General features: G+C 34.4%; 1 protein-coding gene across 6 annotated transcripts in view; it reads left to right on the forward strand.

The window, feature by feature from the left end:
• The window catches only part of kmr (kramer), a 205,636-nt gene extending 189,803 nt beyond the window's left edge, over window positions 1–15,833 (forward strand). The window contains exons 4-13 of one of the 6 annotated variants that reach the window (XR_011394844.1): window positions 1,341–1,840; window positions 2,507–2,644; window positions 2,816–3,124; window positions 3,389–3,619; window positions 4,690–6,144; window positions 6,200–6,382; window positions 8,384–8,479; window positions 8,543–8,663; window positions 11,884–12,796; window positions 14,657–15,833. Coding sequence is in view for 5 of the 6 variants with exons in the window: in XM_014234504.3 (XP_014089979.3) it covers window positions 1,341–1,840; window positions 2,507–2,644; window positions 2,816–3,124; window positions 3,389–3,619; window positions 4,690–6,144; window positions 6,200–6,382; window positions 8,384–8,479; window positions 8,543–8,663; window positions 14,657–14,787 (3,164 nt within the window). In the remaining variant the exon portion in view is untranslated. Of the gene's footprint in view, window positions 1–1,340; window positions 1,841–2,506; window positions 2,645–2,815; window positions 3,125–3,388; window positions 3,620–4,689; window positions 6,145–6,199; window positions 6,383–8,383; window positions 8,480–8,542; window positions 8,664–9,232; window positions 11,705–11,883; window positions 12,797–14,656 lie in introns of those variants that run through there. The other 5 variants (XM_014234504.3, XM_070105724.1, XM_070105725.1 and 2 more) reach the window with 5 other exon arrangements.
• Window positions 15,834–16,872: the final 1,039 nt, after the last annotated feature.

A 16,872-nucleotide genomic window follows, 5' to 3' on the forward strand; every position in this document is an offset into this window, starting at 1 on the left:
AACATCTTACGCTTACTAGAACTCTCATTTGCTTCAATCTGTTGAATAAAATTTGCGAGCGCTCTCTCTTAAATGTATCGCTTAATACAGTAAGGGGGTACTCTGGTCTAGAGGCATGAATTTCAGGTAATTTTTGAAGGACCGTAAAAAACAAGGCAATTCATATTTTTAATATACAGTTTTCTATTAGTTATTTAATACCCAAAAAAAAAAAAACAAAAAAACAAGGTAAAAAATTCAAAAGTCAGCAGCTGATGAAGTGTTGGGTTTCAAAACACGATTTCTCGATTTCAACCCTCCTAGCAATCTGAAAAGAAAAAACAAAAAAATTATTAATCTAGAATAATGTCGCAATGTCTGGTGCTACGATAAAGTTGGAAAAAACTTGATTACAGAAATGGCGACTGTCTGAGAAAAACACAATTTTTGTACCACTTGTTAAAAAAAACGTAAAAATGCAAATTTGAGAATGTGGATAGTTCCAAACACAGACAGATTTATAAAAAAGACACCCTAAAAAGTCAGGTAAATACGTCCAATATATAATTCCTGAAAAATCGTGGGTATCGTTTTGAAAAAGACCGTTTCGAGAAAAACCAGAACCAGTTTGAATGTCGGTTCAGCAAAATACCTATATCTCCGAAAATAATTTCAATTTTGAAAACTTTTTGATAGTTATACTTTGAAAACATGAAAAAAATCTATTTATTTTTATTTCTAGACTAGAATACGCCTTAAGCCTTTTAGTGTTGAAATAACTCTAAATTAAATAACATCGATATTAATAAATTCTGACTCGCAGCATACTTTCAAAAAAAAAAATAATAATTACAAAAAGTAATATTCATAAGGAATGATTTTGTCTTTATAACCATATATAGTTAGTAATTTTTATGGCACAACAGCCAGTCGTTATCATTGTAATGCTACTTACTCCCAGCTTAAATAAATAAACCAGCTCATCTCACCACTAGCAAACCTTCAAAAAGTTATTAATGGTTCAGCGTCTCTCAGGCATTTCTTTGCATTAACTCCTAACTCCCTCTCTCTATCACTTTACTACAACTACATTGCGCTTTTCCTTACACTATGCCTCACTATCCCTTTAGTCAATTCTGCAGCTTTCCAGCTCTCTTTACTGCTTCTATATTGGTTTGAGAATTAAAACTTTGGCACTTGCAATTTGTCATTTTGTCTTTTTTCTCTTTGCTCTTTTCTTCCACACACACATACAAACACACTCATATACCTGCATATATACATAACTCTGTGTATGTTTGTATATGTGGACACATTGCCACAACTGCAACTGTTGCAACAACGCTACGTGCCACCATCAGCAGCGTCAATTTCGGTGCGGAATGTACGCAATTTACCCAAAGGCAATCTTACCGTTAAACCAGATCCCTCGGATGCACACAATCCTCTACAGCAGCAGCAGCAACAGCAACTACAACAACAACACTTAGCGCAGGGCACTTACGATCAAACGCTGGGTAAGCTAACGCACTCCTACTACGGCACGGCGCACGACACGAAGTACGCGAAGACAACAACACTCACGGATCATCGCAGCGGCATTGTTGGCCTTGGTGGTGGTGCTGGTGGCGTTTATGGCAGCAATGGGCTCATAGCAGGTGGCAATAGCATCTTGGCCTCGTCGACGCCACTGCATCCCTGCGCAAATGGTGGCGACTATTATGGCGGCGTAGGAGGCGCCGCGGGCCCCACATTGTGGCAAGAGCAGCATACACAACAACAAGCGGTGTATCCCATGAGGCGCGTGGATAGTCGTGCCGAAATCGATATGCTGGAACGTGAGACCAGCACACAGATGCGGGTGAGTAGTTGGGGTGGCATATACACATACATATCTATAGTATATAAATGTATCTTTGGGCGTGTGTGTCTGACAATATAGTGAATGAAATATAGTGTCTCCGTGTGCGTGTGCGCACTGTAAGTGGCAGCGCCAAGCGCCAAAAATTCATTCACACATACATACCTACAAATATTGGCTTGCGTTGATAAACGCGCGCGGCAGCGATTTGCTGCGGCCGCGACCAAGTCAAAGTAAAATACAAGCAACAACAACAATTATTTCAATATAAAATGTGAAATATTGGTTGTAAGTAAGCCAGCCGCTTGTGTAAGTGCGAGCGCGCGTGTATGTGTGTGTGCGCGCCATTGCGCGAAATTCAATTTAAATTGAACACAAGCAATTTATTGATTTGCCGCTCTCGCTGTGCCACTCCTTTACCTTTGATTTCATTAATATTGTTTGACTTCTTGTGTTATTAAGTTTTTGCGTTGCTTCTTCTTTACCATTTAGTTCTTTATTAATGTGCAAAGATTTCATTTTTCGTAATTTTATTTTCGTTTATTTTTATGTGCCGCATTATTTTGTTATTGAAATAATTGAAAATTAAAAAAAAAAATCGCTCCCGCTTCACCGCTTTCCTGCCTGCTTGCGTAATTTGCTCACCTCTCACCGCCTGACCCTTAGAATTTGGACGTCTCCGCCGGCGATTTGCTGAGCCGCACACACGAGGAGCTGGTGCTGCTGCTGATACAGTTGAGACGGCAGAATAGCAATACAGCGCGCGCCATCGAGCAATGTTGCAGCGATATTCATGAAGTGCAGGTTGTTAACAACGCCCTAGCAGTAAATAAAGTTTGCATGCTTCAATACAGGGTGTCGGCCATTTAACCATTTTTATTATAATTTCTTCTAACACTCACTTACACCTTTGCATTTTATTTAATATTTTTTACTATCAAACTAATTAAATTTTGCCTTCCCCGCCCCCGTTAGAATCATCTACGCACTGCTGAGGGTCTCACACGCGCCGAAAGTATACAGCGTTTGGATTACCTGAAGCAGCATCTGCTCGATCTGGAGCGCCAGTATGAGAAGAGTAAGCCGTTGGTCAACTTGGTCGACAATATGGTGAAGTTGGGCTCACTTTATCGCAACAATGACATCAATGGTCGTCAACCACAACGCAACGAGGCTGTGACACTGGATCGTCTCGAATTTAATCAGCGCATGCAGGAACGGCGTCTCTTGCAGGAGGAGCAAAAACAGTGGGATCGGCTAAGTCCGAATCACAGCGAGCTGCAGGTGAGTGTGTGGCAGTTTTATAGAATGCAGAATATGGAATTTGTAATAAAATTAACTTATTAACTTCATATAAAAAACAAATTTCTCCACTTCGCACACTCTATTTGTTATCTTTACAATTTTATCTCTCTCTTTCTCTCTCTCTGTTCCTCTTTCGACTTTGTACTCAATATTTTTTCACTTCACAATTTCTCACAATCAATTTCTCTCTATAATTACAACAACTCTCTGAATCAACTTTCTCTCTGTCACTCACACTTCTAGTCAAAGGTCCATCAACTCTATCAACTCGATCAGCTGTTGCAAGAGGAATCTGGCACACTGCAAAACTTACAGCGCGACAAGGAGGAGCTGGAACGCGCTCTAGGCGGCTTACGCGCACGCATACAGGACACTTCAGGTCCGCCAATGGCGCTCGAAGCGGCCAAAAAGCAACAACACATGCTCGAGCGTGAGCTGTCGCGTGTACATCAACTGTTGGCCGAGAACTCAAAGGTAGTCGAGGTGCCTAGTATAGAAGTTTTGTCGTCTGTTGTTTTTGTTTGTGTGATATTGATAATGATTTGCTGAGCCAATAGGCAAATCTAGTCAGCTTCGCGTATTGACTTGCTATTGCTTTCTAAAAACAATGTGACTAATCTAATCCGAAATGTGATACCCAACAATCATACATACATATACTATATATAGATGATTACTAACCCGCTTGATTGCTTCATATTGACAGTCCTTAATAAGGTCAGGCATAATTTAGTTTTATAATCGTAGGTAATGCTTATTTTTTTTGCATGATTACTGCCACTTTTACGTGTATTTATATAATTTTTCTTTAAACAGCAGGTTACATTAGGTGGCTGACCTACCAATATGTCGGGGGAATCACACCTTTGCTAAGTACATTGCTTTGTAAAGTCAGATAAAATTTCCCGTATTTGCATACAAATTCTCGACAAAGCGTGTTGAACCTTTTACCAATCTGCTTTGGTACTTTATTCGTGTTTCCCCAATTTCACCTGGATGTCTAAAGATATGAGATCTGTGGTCTTTTATAATTGGTCTAATAAAGACGTGACATTCGCGAAGACAGTTTTAAGTTAATTCTTTCTCAGCCTAATCCAAGCAGCTTATGAAGCTGGCACCCGGTCAAATTTTCAATCTTATCGCATGAATCCCGAGCGAGCACTATGCCTCTTACTATTTACCGTGGGCCAGAAGGATCTTGCCGTCGCGCAACTGCTGGTATTTGACAAGCTTGATTAGATTTTCTGGGAATAAACTGAGAAGTTTGTCAACGAACTACTTTTTTAGAATTAGAGAAAACCCTAAAGTAACTAACTAAAAGTTCGAGCTTATGGAACTAAATTTTAAAAATCTCAATTTAAAGTTTGAAGCGAAAACAAAAAAGCAGACGGCTTAACATCTAAAGCGCCAATTCACTAAACAAATCATACATGCTCTGGCTTTCGTGCTTTATATGTAGTAACAGCATGTCAAACAATCTTCAAAAATCTCTATTCTTACTAACATCACACCACTTATTTCTTTATGAACTTTTATGCAAATAGAAATTAGAACAGACCGTAGCAGGCAATGCGCGTCTCGAACAAGAGCTGATCGTGTTGCGACAGAAATTGCAGGCTTCGCGTGGCGCACGCGGTTCACAAGGAGCTCTCACAAATGGAGTCGGTGGCACAGACAGTTTTGCTAGCAACACGACCGCCATGTTGGAGTCCGAGCTGAAGCGTGTACAAACACTCGTAGGCGATATGCAACGACAGCGACAGGAGTTGAGCTCGGCTGTACGTCAATTAACAGAGAACTCCAATAGACTATATCAGGAGATTGGCAATAAAGAGAACATCGCAAACGGTTTGCCGTTAGACATACCACAGAAGAAACGTACAAACTCCACTTCGTGGCAGGAAACGGATTTGGATTCGCTGCATAGCATTTCGCACACATTGAACGATGACTCCACACTCAATCTCTCAACGCCGCTTTACGTGGATACGAAGCTCAGTGACTTCAATAATGGCGATGAGCTGCAACGTTTGATGGCTGGCGCTAGTGTTAACGCTGGCTCATATCGTTACAATGACGCCAGCGATAATTTGGAGACGAGCGGCGTGGACAGTGATGGTTTTCTAGACTCCAATCCATTTGCCAATCTAACTAACCAAGAGAAACAGGAGATCAAAACGGTGCGCATTGTGAAGCGCGAGTCGGAGCGTAGACATCGCGATCGCAGCGAACGTAACGGACTAAGTAGCTCCACACAGAATCTGGATCAGGTGCTAGAGGAAGAGCAACAGCTGATTAGCAGTAATGGGCTCGTTATCAATGGTTATCAGCATATGAACGGCACGGCAAACGAGTACCAGAGCAATGGACGTTCGAAATCGCTACCGCGTAGTTACAACGAACCGCCCACGAGCGGCAAAGTGAGACATCATCACCACCACGGCAGCAAACACAGCAGCAAGCATAATGGTCACCATAGCAGCAGTAAGCAAGAAGATTACTATGGCCGCAGCTATGACAAGAATAGCAATTATGCCGGCTACCAAATGTGTAATGGCGCTAATGGCCCTAATGGTGGTAATGTTGCTAACGGTAGCCACGCTGAGCGACGTGAGCACCTTAATCCACTTGCCAATGCGTACTTTGCCAAGCAACTGCAACAACAGCAGCAACATCAGCATCATCATGGTCATACGCGTGAATCCTCACAGCTGGCTTTGCGTCAAAAGACCGACTCTGTGCAGAGCTTGAATAAAAGCATTACCGATCTCAGTCCAGATCCGGTATTTCAGAGTGAAGCGGCGCGTCAAATCATAAACGAGCTTTCGGCCGGTTCAGCGTCCGAGGACAATACTGAGAAGATTGTTGAGAAAGTGCCGTCACAGCATAAGCATCGACGTGCGGTGCCACGCGAGAAGCGTCGCCACTACACGGCGCCCAACAATGTCAATGTGAAGGCAATGGAGAATGTGCAGGCGGAGAACGATATGAATCGCAATGTAAGTGTAAAATGAGTATTTTATGTGGTTCTCTTACTAAATTATTTAATTTTAGAACACCAATTGGCGCGCCCGTGACGATCTGGACATGGACTTGGCATTGCGTCCGCGCATGAATGCACCAGATGTTGTGCGCTCCGCTTTGGGACATGGCGAGAAGATCTCGGAGAACACAATAGATAACTTGTTATTAGCGCCAAATAAGATTGTCATACCCGAACGTTATATTCCGGAGAAGGTAAGAGATGCTTGATTACAAAAACTAAAACACAGAATTTGGTTTCCGGAAATGTTTGCCATATGTTTATACACAATGAGTAGTTATCGTAAAGCTTAATAGGTATATAAAAATCCACTTTTTTATTATCTATAGTAAGGTGGCATAAAAATAATGCGAAGTCAGTTTAAAGTATTGATAATTCTATGTAGCACTTTCTTCCCAGTCTATTATCATGATTATTTATTAAGCCGGAAAATATATAAAATACATATTATACCACCAATAACTTAAAGCCTCCTGGTCGATATTCTTGTGAGCAATGCTCCGAGGTTCTTAGTCAGTTATGCGTATCCAAATTCGGATATATTTTGCTTATATACAGGTTAGTTGGTCTCACCAAGAAATAGCACTACTGGCTCCAAATTTTTTTTCTCTAGTACATCTGTCGTGAGAAACATGTCAAGTTACAAGTCATTCTGTCAATTAATTCTTTGTTTACAAGCCATTTAAAGTTGACATGTCAGAGTATTTTTTTTAGTATGAAAAAATTGAATATCGCGCAGTGATGAGATTCTTTGTTTCAAAAGGTTTAAAAGTAAAAGATATTTATGAACAATTGTAAGAAGTGTATACGGAGTAATAATACCTTCAAAACGCACCGAAAAAAATTGCTCAGCATAATTTGGAGCGTTTTAAGCAGAATAAAACCGATTTCTTGCGTCGTTTTATAACTATGGATGAGACTTGGATCTACCACAATGATCCTAAATTGAAACAAAAACGTTTACGCGGACTGGTCTATTAAAACTGCGCATGCAAACCGAATCGATATATATTTTTTTTGTTGATTTTTTGTACAACGTTTTTCTATGTTCGTGTGACGCCAATCGGTGAAGTATTTTGTGAAGGTCGTGAAGTCAACGAAAACTTGACTCATGCGAGTCGTCCATATGTTAATGACGATAACATCGAAAAAATTTATGAAATACGTCATGTTGGCAGCAGAGTGATGGCAGATGATTTCAACATCTTATGAATCGACTCCACACATTTTGGTTAATGTTTTGGGTGCGGAGCGACTCAAAAACGACGTCAAGTAAATGTTGCAAAAGAGAAGTAGCAGGAGACATTGTCTACATTCATCAAACACATCATTACTGGTGACGAGACGTGATTTTAAGAATATGGCATCAAAATTGTCTAACAATCAAGAGAATTGCAAAAAAACAACGACAAAGTCGTTCAAAAATCAAGGTAATGCTAATCGTTTTCTTGTGTTGCCGTGGTTGACCTTTTGACCCTGTGGAATGATTTCATGAAGAACCATACATGCATTCCGTCTGCAGGTTCAAACCGTGAATAGTGAATACTACTTTGCTGTTTGGAGACAATTACGTCGAAGCCATTCGGCATAAATGAGTGGATTTGTGGGCAGAAAATTCATCGATTTTTCACCAGGATAATGTACCGTTACATTTTAGCAGCAGTTATTCAATTGGTCAAACACGAAACAAGAGTCATCGCTCAGCCAACGTATTCACCAGATCTCTCTCTCTGCGACTTTTTTGTGTTTTCGAAACTGAAAAATTCGCTTCGAGGAACACGCCGTAAGTCCATTGAAGCTATTTAAAGTCATTCGCGGTCATCAAAGCTGAGACTTATAACAAATGTATGCAAAATAAGATTATAAGAAAAATAGATTAAGCATTATTATGCTTGTATTGGTTCAAAAAGAGCCTATTTTGAAGTCGAAAATAAATATTTGTATTAAAACATGTGACACTGTTATTTTATGTCTGTCTGGGTCATGTTTTAGTCAGATGATTACTTACAAAACCACTTCATAAGCTGTCATACGTATCCATTTGAACGAATTGAAGTCAATACTTGATAACTTGACAGTTATAAAAAGACTTAGCAGTCGTTAAAAATATTATATTATCAAAATAGGTGTAAACATTAATAAAATAATAAATCTGATCACATTATCTTATTATTAACAAATGAAACAAATTCCAGACACCCGAGCTATCACCCGAAGAGAAGAAACGTCGCCAAGAAAAAGTTGAATCCATCAAGAAGATGTTAGCTGAGGCGCCCATTAGCTCCGCAAACGTAAGTAGATACAAATTGTTAATATTACATTAACAAAAAATATCCATAAACTTTGTGATTCAGGACACCACTGTCAGCTTGCCGCCGAGCAAAATCAATGCCGAAAAGAAGCAACGCGAGCATTTGTTGCAACTCAATCAAATATTGGCACAACAAGTCATGCAAATGAGCAAAATCGTAGCTGGTAAGTGCACAGAGAAGAGTGATAAAGAGAACATTTTTCAAGCAATTCCATGCGCTCATTTATACTTTAGCTACATGTGGGTATATATGTAAAAGTATTTCTTTTCGAATTTGGGTTTCTTCTATGTAATTGTTTGTGTAACTATTTGTGTTAATAGTAATTTTGTGTTGGATTTAACAAAAATTTTTGCCAGTTTCGATTATGCATTACTTTCCTACTAACCGATTCGTAACTGTTCAAATGTTTTGTTTATGATTCTTTTTGTTGTTTTTATAAACGTAAGCTTATTTATTTACTAACATTAATATTATTACTAGTATTTTGGCTATTTTATATTATGATCATTTATTTTATACAAATTGCAAGCGTTCATTATGTGTTTGTTGTAAATTCTCTCATAACTCAATTAAATATATAAAAAAAAAAAAATATTAAAAATGAACAAAAAAAAAATTTTGAAATTGAAAAAATAGCATTCTCTTGTATCTTAAAAGAAAACCGCTATATATGCTCTCGTTCTAATCTTGAAATCTGTATATTTTTTTCTTTTCCGAATTCTGATTTTCTAGATGATAATTGAATATCATTTACATACATATCTGCATATGTATATGAATAAACGTTTCGTCAATAACATAGTCATAAAGCAAGCAAATTTCTATGAAACTATAAACTCTCACATAATCAATCATGTCATCCATCAGCTCGGCATCCCATTTCATCATTTCGTTGGCCTTTGTAGCGCATCAACTCACCTCAGTAGTACACACGTACCACACATACATACATATGTATGTATTCGTACAACTTCGGCAATCACGCATCATATCAACCAGTAGTTTTCTCACAGCCATGCCCAAAAACACCAAATAATTAAAAGAAATATTTGTAAAATTGTAAATTTTCAAAACATCACACACATTGTATTATAACGTCCACTAGTTATATGAAAACCTAACCTCAACCTCATTATCTTATAAACCACTCAACTTACTTAAGCACCGTTACACATTCACCATGTTCATGATATGCACACTCTCTCACTTTCACCTAAGAATTTATGCTCTCCTATGTATATATTATATATATATTATATATTCACTTAGTATGTATCACTTCTATGAATAAAGCATTAGCATTTCACTTAAAAACCAAGTACTTAGTAATCATTTCAATCATTCCATTGTAATCGCTAAGCCATACCAGCATCTCAAGAGCTCTCTCACTTTGCACCACAAACATTCGAACAAACCAAATTTCTTAAATATATATTTATTTTGCCATAATTCTTTGGTTCCTTTTTACTGTTTTCTATAAAAAATATTTATGTAAAAACGCTGTCTTTGAAGATTTCTGCGTGTTTTCAGTGTTCAGTGTGTGTAAAAATTTATTTGCGAGTATTTTGAAAGGTTTTACGTGTTCTTTATTTCTCTGTGTTATTCAATATGTTGATGTGTGGGTTTTATGTGTATTTCTACGACGTTTAATTCCTGTTTTACGAAGTACTCTACTCAATATTAGTTTTACTATTAATATTAAAAAGTACAAGATTGCAGTTTTTGGTTTTTATTATTACGTTCCTAATATCTAAATAATCCACAAGGCCGATTCACAAATGTTCTTAGAACAAATTAATTAGAGATCTTATCAAACAAATTTTCTTGGCTTAGTACTTGTATAGTAACCAATTACTTTTTCAATTTTAAAAATTAAAAAAAAAATACTATATCAATGGTTTTAAAACTTTCGGAGTATATTTGTACAAATTTGAGAAATACACAGCAAAAGGTTTGAAGAAAAAGTTAAAGATTTTTCAGTCAGTGATTTCGGACTTCTTGATAAAAGTTGAAAAAATTTTCGACTAGAAGATATTGTCCGTACAGAGGCACACGGTCGAAAAGAAATCAAAATTGACTGAATGGAAATATGGAAAAAAAATTAAAAATGTAACACTGAATGCCCCAAATGCTCCAAAACCATGAAAAAGAACTTTCAATGTGACAACATTTTACTTCTGAATTAGAATTAGCAGACCTTAAGTGGTTACACCGCTCTAGAATTTTCAAAGAATCAATTGCTTACTCTTGAGCAGTTTTATAATATTGACATTTCTTTCATTTCATTATCACAGCAGTTGATAGTAGTACAATATATAATACGCACAAAATGGCGACTGCGATGGGTAATCGTATCCACTCGCAATGTGAATTGTATAATAGATAGGTATTAAAGGAGTTAGACAGAATTCTTCAAACAAGATTTAAAATGTTTTATGTTATACTCTTTATTTGTTATAAACAGTATTAGTGGCTATTTCTGAAAATCAATATTTCCATTAATAACGGCAATTCTTGTAAAAAATATAATATAATAAGGATGAAAGTAGGGACCAGATAACACTGAGGAAATTTTAAGATTTTGTTTTACATCGAAAATTGAAGAGTAATATTTTCTGGCATACTGCCTTCCACAATGACGACAGAGTTACAGTATCGGGAGAAACTTATAAAAACTTAATGTAAATTAGTTGGGTTTTCAAGCTATATATGTTGGTTATACTTCTTAAATTAAAATTATCTTCAGCGGAGGAGCTGAAGTGAAAACAGTCCAAAACAAAACAAAATGAAAAAGAACAGCATGCCGCCTCCAGTTGGACATGTTATTTGAAAACAAAAAATCTTTTAAATAAAAAAACAGCTAAACCCAGCAATTGGTGACGGTTAAGACTGGTATAAGGTAAAACTTCATGGTTCTCAGGCTTCTCCCGAAATGCTTAAGTTTGGTTAAAATTATCTTTTCTAATCAAAATTTATTAAAAAATAGTTACTTATTTATTTAATAAAAATACTTTTATTTATTTATATAATTTTTTTTAATCTACAGAATTTTATTTTGTTTACTCAGTATTTTTTCTTTACTTTTTGTATCACCTTCTAATACAATACTAATATTCATATCTGCTAGTATTTGGAAATAAGTGTAGGGGATCTGTCGGTGCCTTTAACTGCTTCTAAAATAAATTTAATTTGTAAAGAATCGTTATTATCATTTAAAAAGAAAATTTATTTTTTTACTGTACATTTTCGAATTCAGCGTAAACCCACATCTCTACTCTAAACCTCAAAAACTAACCTCAAAAATTTTTGATTATTTTTTATTTATTTATAATTTATTATTTTATCATATTTTTGCTCCATTTTCTGTTTTTCTCTACTTTTAGGCAACCCAAATAGCCAAACCAATTTGAAATAGAGTGTTGTGCGAAAGCGTTTGCGCATTTTAATTGTGTGTGCGTGCGTTCTCGAAGTTAAAAAAGAGAAAAATAATTTTTTAAATGCTAGCTCTTATAATTTTCATTTGCAACTATGTATTTTATACGTTGGAAATCGCATTTCGTTGTGCATTTATTTACATGAAAACCAATTTGTGCCTTAATTTTTTTTTATTTAAAGACTTAAGTTACTTTTAACTTGTTTTGTTTGACGACCAAGTCGCATAAATACATAATGTACATACAAACATACTTACATTAGTATATATATATAGCAGCAACCATAAACTCATACTCATACATACATACAAACATAAGCGCCCAAAAAGAAATGAACGAGATAATACTATATAAAACTGAACCGACCATATCACATACAAATATTATATGTGCACACATACATATGTATGTATATAGTTAAATATATATATATATGTATATATATAGTTTACATACATACACACACATATGTAAATAGATTATGAAAGGAATGAGAGAAAATACAGAATTATTGCAAGTGCAGCCCGCAAAGCAGCAGTTTGATCCGCAATTGCCGCTGAGAGATAAACGCATGAATATCTCGCAGAATCGTTTGCCTCAGATACTAAACAAATGCAACAACAAAATACAAAAATACAATGTAATTAACTTACCAATACTAAAGCAAGCTAATAAAACATAATTAAACAACTACAAAATATAAGTACAACAAACAACAACAAACAACAATTTTGATACGTACCAAAAACAACAACTACAACTATTTATTACAACTAAAATAAAAATAAATTGTACAACATTTACCACAACAACAACCAGTACAACAAGAACAACCACAGTGACATCAAAACGCAACCAAAAGGTTTGTATACAATTGCTCATTTACTACTATTTGCTACCAGCTACTAAGTACTAAATACTATTTTTACTACTATTTTTGTAACTGTATTATATTTAAAAACGTTAATTTGAAGCTTTAAGTGTTTGAGTTTTGATATGATTGTTTAATTTTAGCTAGAGTTTTTTGCTCGAAATTATACTTTTCAAATATATTTGTTGTTTTTGTAGGCAATTTTCGAAAACAAAAATGCTCGTTTTATATATTATTATATATCGTAATAATATTTAACAGTTATACAACGATTTTATACTTTATTAAATATTTTATATATAAATTTGAAAAGTGTTTTTATGTTTAAGTATTTTTTGGAAAACTCAAAATTATTGCAAACTCACTCATTTAGCACAGAAAAAGCACTTCTGTTTGTCAACAAAGTAAGAGCAAAAGCAACAGCACTCCAGTTATGCCAGCATGTAGCGCACGCAGTGTTGTTAACACCAACAGTTATGAACACCAGGTTGCTAACCGATTTAAAGTAGATTTAGCAAAAATTGTTGAATAACATTTGATGTTTGCGACGAGTTTGGTTTGGAAGTAGAAGACCTTAAGAGTAAAAGTAATAAAAGCCAAGTCTTCTTTGGAGCGATTATGCGCTTAAAACTCTGTGAAAATCAAAAATTTCATTGCTTATGAAATAACTACATATTTTTCTGTCTGAAAAATTAGTTGTGAAACCTTCCAAATACTACAGTTTAGTGCATTACATTTTTAAAACAGACAGAGCAAAGTTTCAAGTCTGTTGCGCACATGAACTCTTTTCTTAGGCATATTTAGTTTTGCGCCAAAATTTATGCTTTACTTTTTTCTTTTTTTTTTTTTAATCAAGTAAATAGTACTTATTGGACCGAAATGACGATATTTAAAAAATAGCTTACTTCTCTGATAATGTAAAGCAAGTAGTTTTAGCCAAACTTAATTTTGTGTTTACAACATTTTGTTCTAAGTTAGAAAATCTAATCATCAGCTGTAAGCCCGGAAATACAAGTTATTCTTCGAAGGAACTCCGAAAAAGGGTACCTCGCAATGAGGACGATTTTTTTGCCTAAAATGGTTTCAAATCAAAATTCCAAAAATTATTATTAATTGAAAAAGTAATGAATTTTGATTTTAAAAAAATTTTGACTTCTCAAAAAAATTGCTTTTTGTGAAAAAATTTACATTTCAGAGTGGCTTGCAAAGTCCGAATTATTAGAAAAATGTTACTACTTCGATCAGTAATTCAGTGTAGCCATTTTGAAGGAAATTTCTGCACCGACTCTAAAAACAGCGTTCCTAAAAAAACGAGTCTAATATTATATTTTTTATGACGATTACACTAAGTCAAAATATTCTTACAAATACGCTTATAATCTTCCCAAATATATGTGCATATGTACATTCGAAATATGTACTATATACAAAATAAAAAGTCGATATTTTTAAATTCACAACGCCTTGAGTAACTGTTCTATTACGAAAAAAATTTTTTTTTGATGGTCAAATAAATAGCATAAAATAAAAACAGTTAATAGTTTAAAAGAAAATAAACAAAATTTCCTTAAAGCGCCTTAAATAGCTGAAAAATATGAACTTATGTACTTATTACATACTTGTAGATATAATTTTTATAATCAAGTACTAATATTTTTTTAAATACGAACTAATTATTGAGTACCAAAATCAATATAAATACTATACACAAATGGTAACTTCGCGTTTACTCGTAAGTATGGACAGCAGCCATTTCTTCCGCTCATTATCAAGGACACACTTGGTACATTTACTGAAAAGAAAAATAAACTAATTAATTTCTGTTTTTGCCGATTTTCATTTTGTCAACAGAAAAAGCCATGGCCAAGGTGAACAATGACGAAAACGACGACGTATCACCAACTGGTTATGACGAGCGAAGTTCCGAATCACCAAGCGAACCACTGCCGATTTATCAACAACGCGATAATTACTTTAGTTGAATTTCCGAAGCACAAACAAAAAATAACAACAACAATAACGTTAAGCATCTATAAAAACTAAAACAACTTGCAAGATCTTAGATCAAGAATAGACACAACATCGATAGTCAAAAGAGAGCAGCGGAGAAGATAAGAGCACTACACACACACACACATAAAAATACTAATGAATACTATTTTATTAAAAAAAAAATATTTAAAATACAAAATTGAAATAGTCAATAAATGAGAGCACCAAAAAACAATATAATGTACACTAACTACACAAACTACAACAAAAGCAACAAGCGCTAAATGTATTACAATTAATGTCGAGAAATCAATAAGCTACAAACACTCAAATACAAAACCGTTGCATTTATCTTAAAAACAAATAACTAAGAATTAAAGAAAAAAATACAAAAACAATTTTATGTGACAACAAAAAATGTAAAATGTTAAAAGTGTACGAAGAGGCATACGCTGCGCCTGAAACAAAGGCTAACTAAGTCAATATTAATAAAAAATTAAACGTGTTATTTGAACTTAGAAGGAATACAAAAACAACAACAAAAATATTGTATGTGTATGAGAATAAAACCGTTAAAGCTTCTGTTGCCTGTTGTTGTGTGTTAAAAGCGACTAACTAAAGAATTATAAACTTTAAGCATAATTAAATGTAAAAGAGCCGCAACGTTTGAAAACTATTTAAAAGAAACTAAATTATTTTTGCTTAGCTGCAAAACTTAAACGACTGAATTGTAAAGCAAATTTAAAAGACTTTAAAAATAATTAACTACAAATATCAACTAAATAATACAGAGAGAATTTGAAAATACAAAAACCAAGCCAAGCGCCACTAACTGACTAACTGCAAAATGGCGCTCACAAGCACACTAACACACGTATATACATACATATATTCATTCATAGAAGTTTAACTGTAAACTAACGCACATTTTGATAGGCAGTGCAGAAGTAAAGCGGGGCTTGAGCTGAAAGCGGCGGGAAATGCATATTTCAAAGAGGTTAGTAAGAGTGCATAAATAAATGTGTTATTTTTTTTTTTTTGCTCTCGAAGCAAAAGTTGTTGCGATATATTCAATTAAAAAAATGGAATTAGAACAGGAATTATTAACGAATTAGTCCACATATCAAAATTCAAATGAAAAAAATTAAATAAAATTAGCTGCATTTCTGCTAAATACTTGTATATGTATATGTAGCTATGTATATAAATATTGAAACGTGACAGTAGTAGTAATTCGAAAGAAACACACATACAAATTGAATTTAGAATTTGAAAAAATGCAAGTAAAATTAAATAAAAAATTTCAAATACAAAAGAAAATTGAAAATAAATTTCTATTTACATGTATGTATATGGTGTCATGTTGTTGTTGTACTGCATGCAAGTGTTATACTGTTATACAAGCAGTGTTGCAGTGTTGCGCCAACAATATTGTTGAAGTCCTTGTTGAAAAGACATAAAGATACAAACTTAAATTAAATTATTAAAAATTATAAAAACTATATATACATACATACAATTACAAAAATAAATTATTAAATAAATATAACGCAAAAAATACTGAACAATTAATTAAATTTTAGTTTACAAACAACTGCTGAATATACTTGTAATTATATGAAACTGTGTGCAATTAAGAGCAAAAACAAATGCATTTATAGCTCAATATCCATTTGGTCAAACATTTGCGCCTGCATGTAGGCAACAAAAATTAACCTTAAATAATTTGAACATACTGATATATATATGTAGTAGGTGTTGTTGCAGCATAGATAATACATTTTGAATTAACAGCTACAACAACCAACTATTGCATTTCTCATACTTGTATAGCAGGGTCAAACGAAATTGAAGCGAAAAATAATAATTTTGAAAATAGTTTTTCCTTTGCGTGAAAGAAATAGAATAAAAGTCAATAAATATCATACAGAGTAATAAAAAAAATGTCTAACTATTTGAATGATCACAGGCACTTATAAAATATCTTTCTTCATTCAAGAATATATAATAAATTAATAGACACTATCGCAGACGCAAAACATTCTAAATTTTTATATTTTCTTAGTTGCAAAGTT

Source organism: Bactrocera oleae, chromosome 2, assembly GCF_042242935.1.
Source record: "Bactrocera oleae isolate idBacOlea1 chromosome 2, idBacOlea1, whole genome shotgun sequence".
NCBI classification, from domain to species: Eukaryota; Metazoa; Arthropoda; class Insecta; order Diptera; family Tephritidae; genus Bactrocera; species Bactrocera oleae.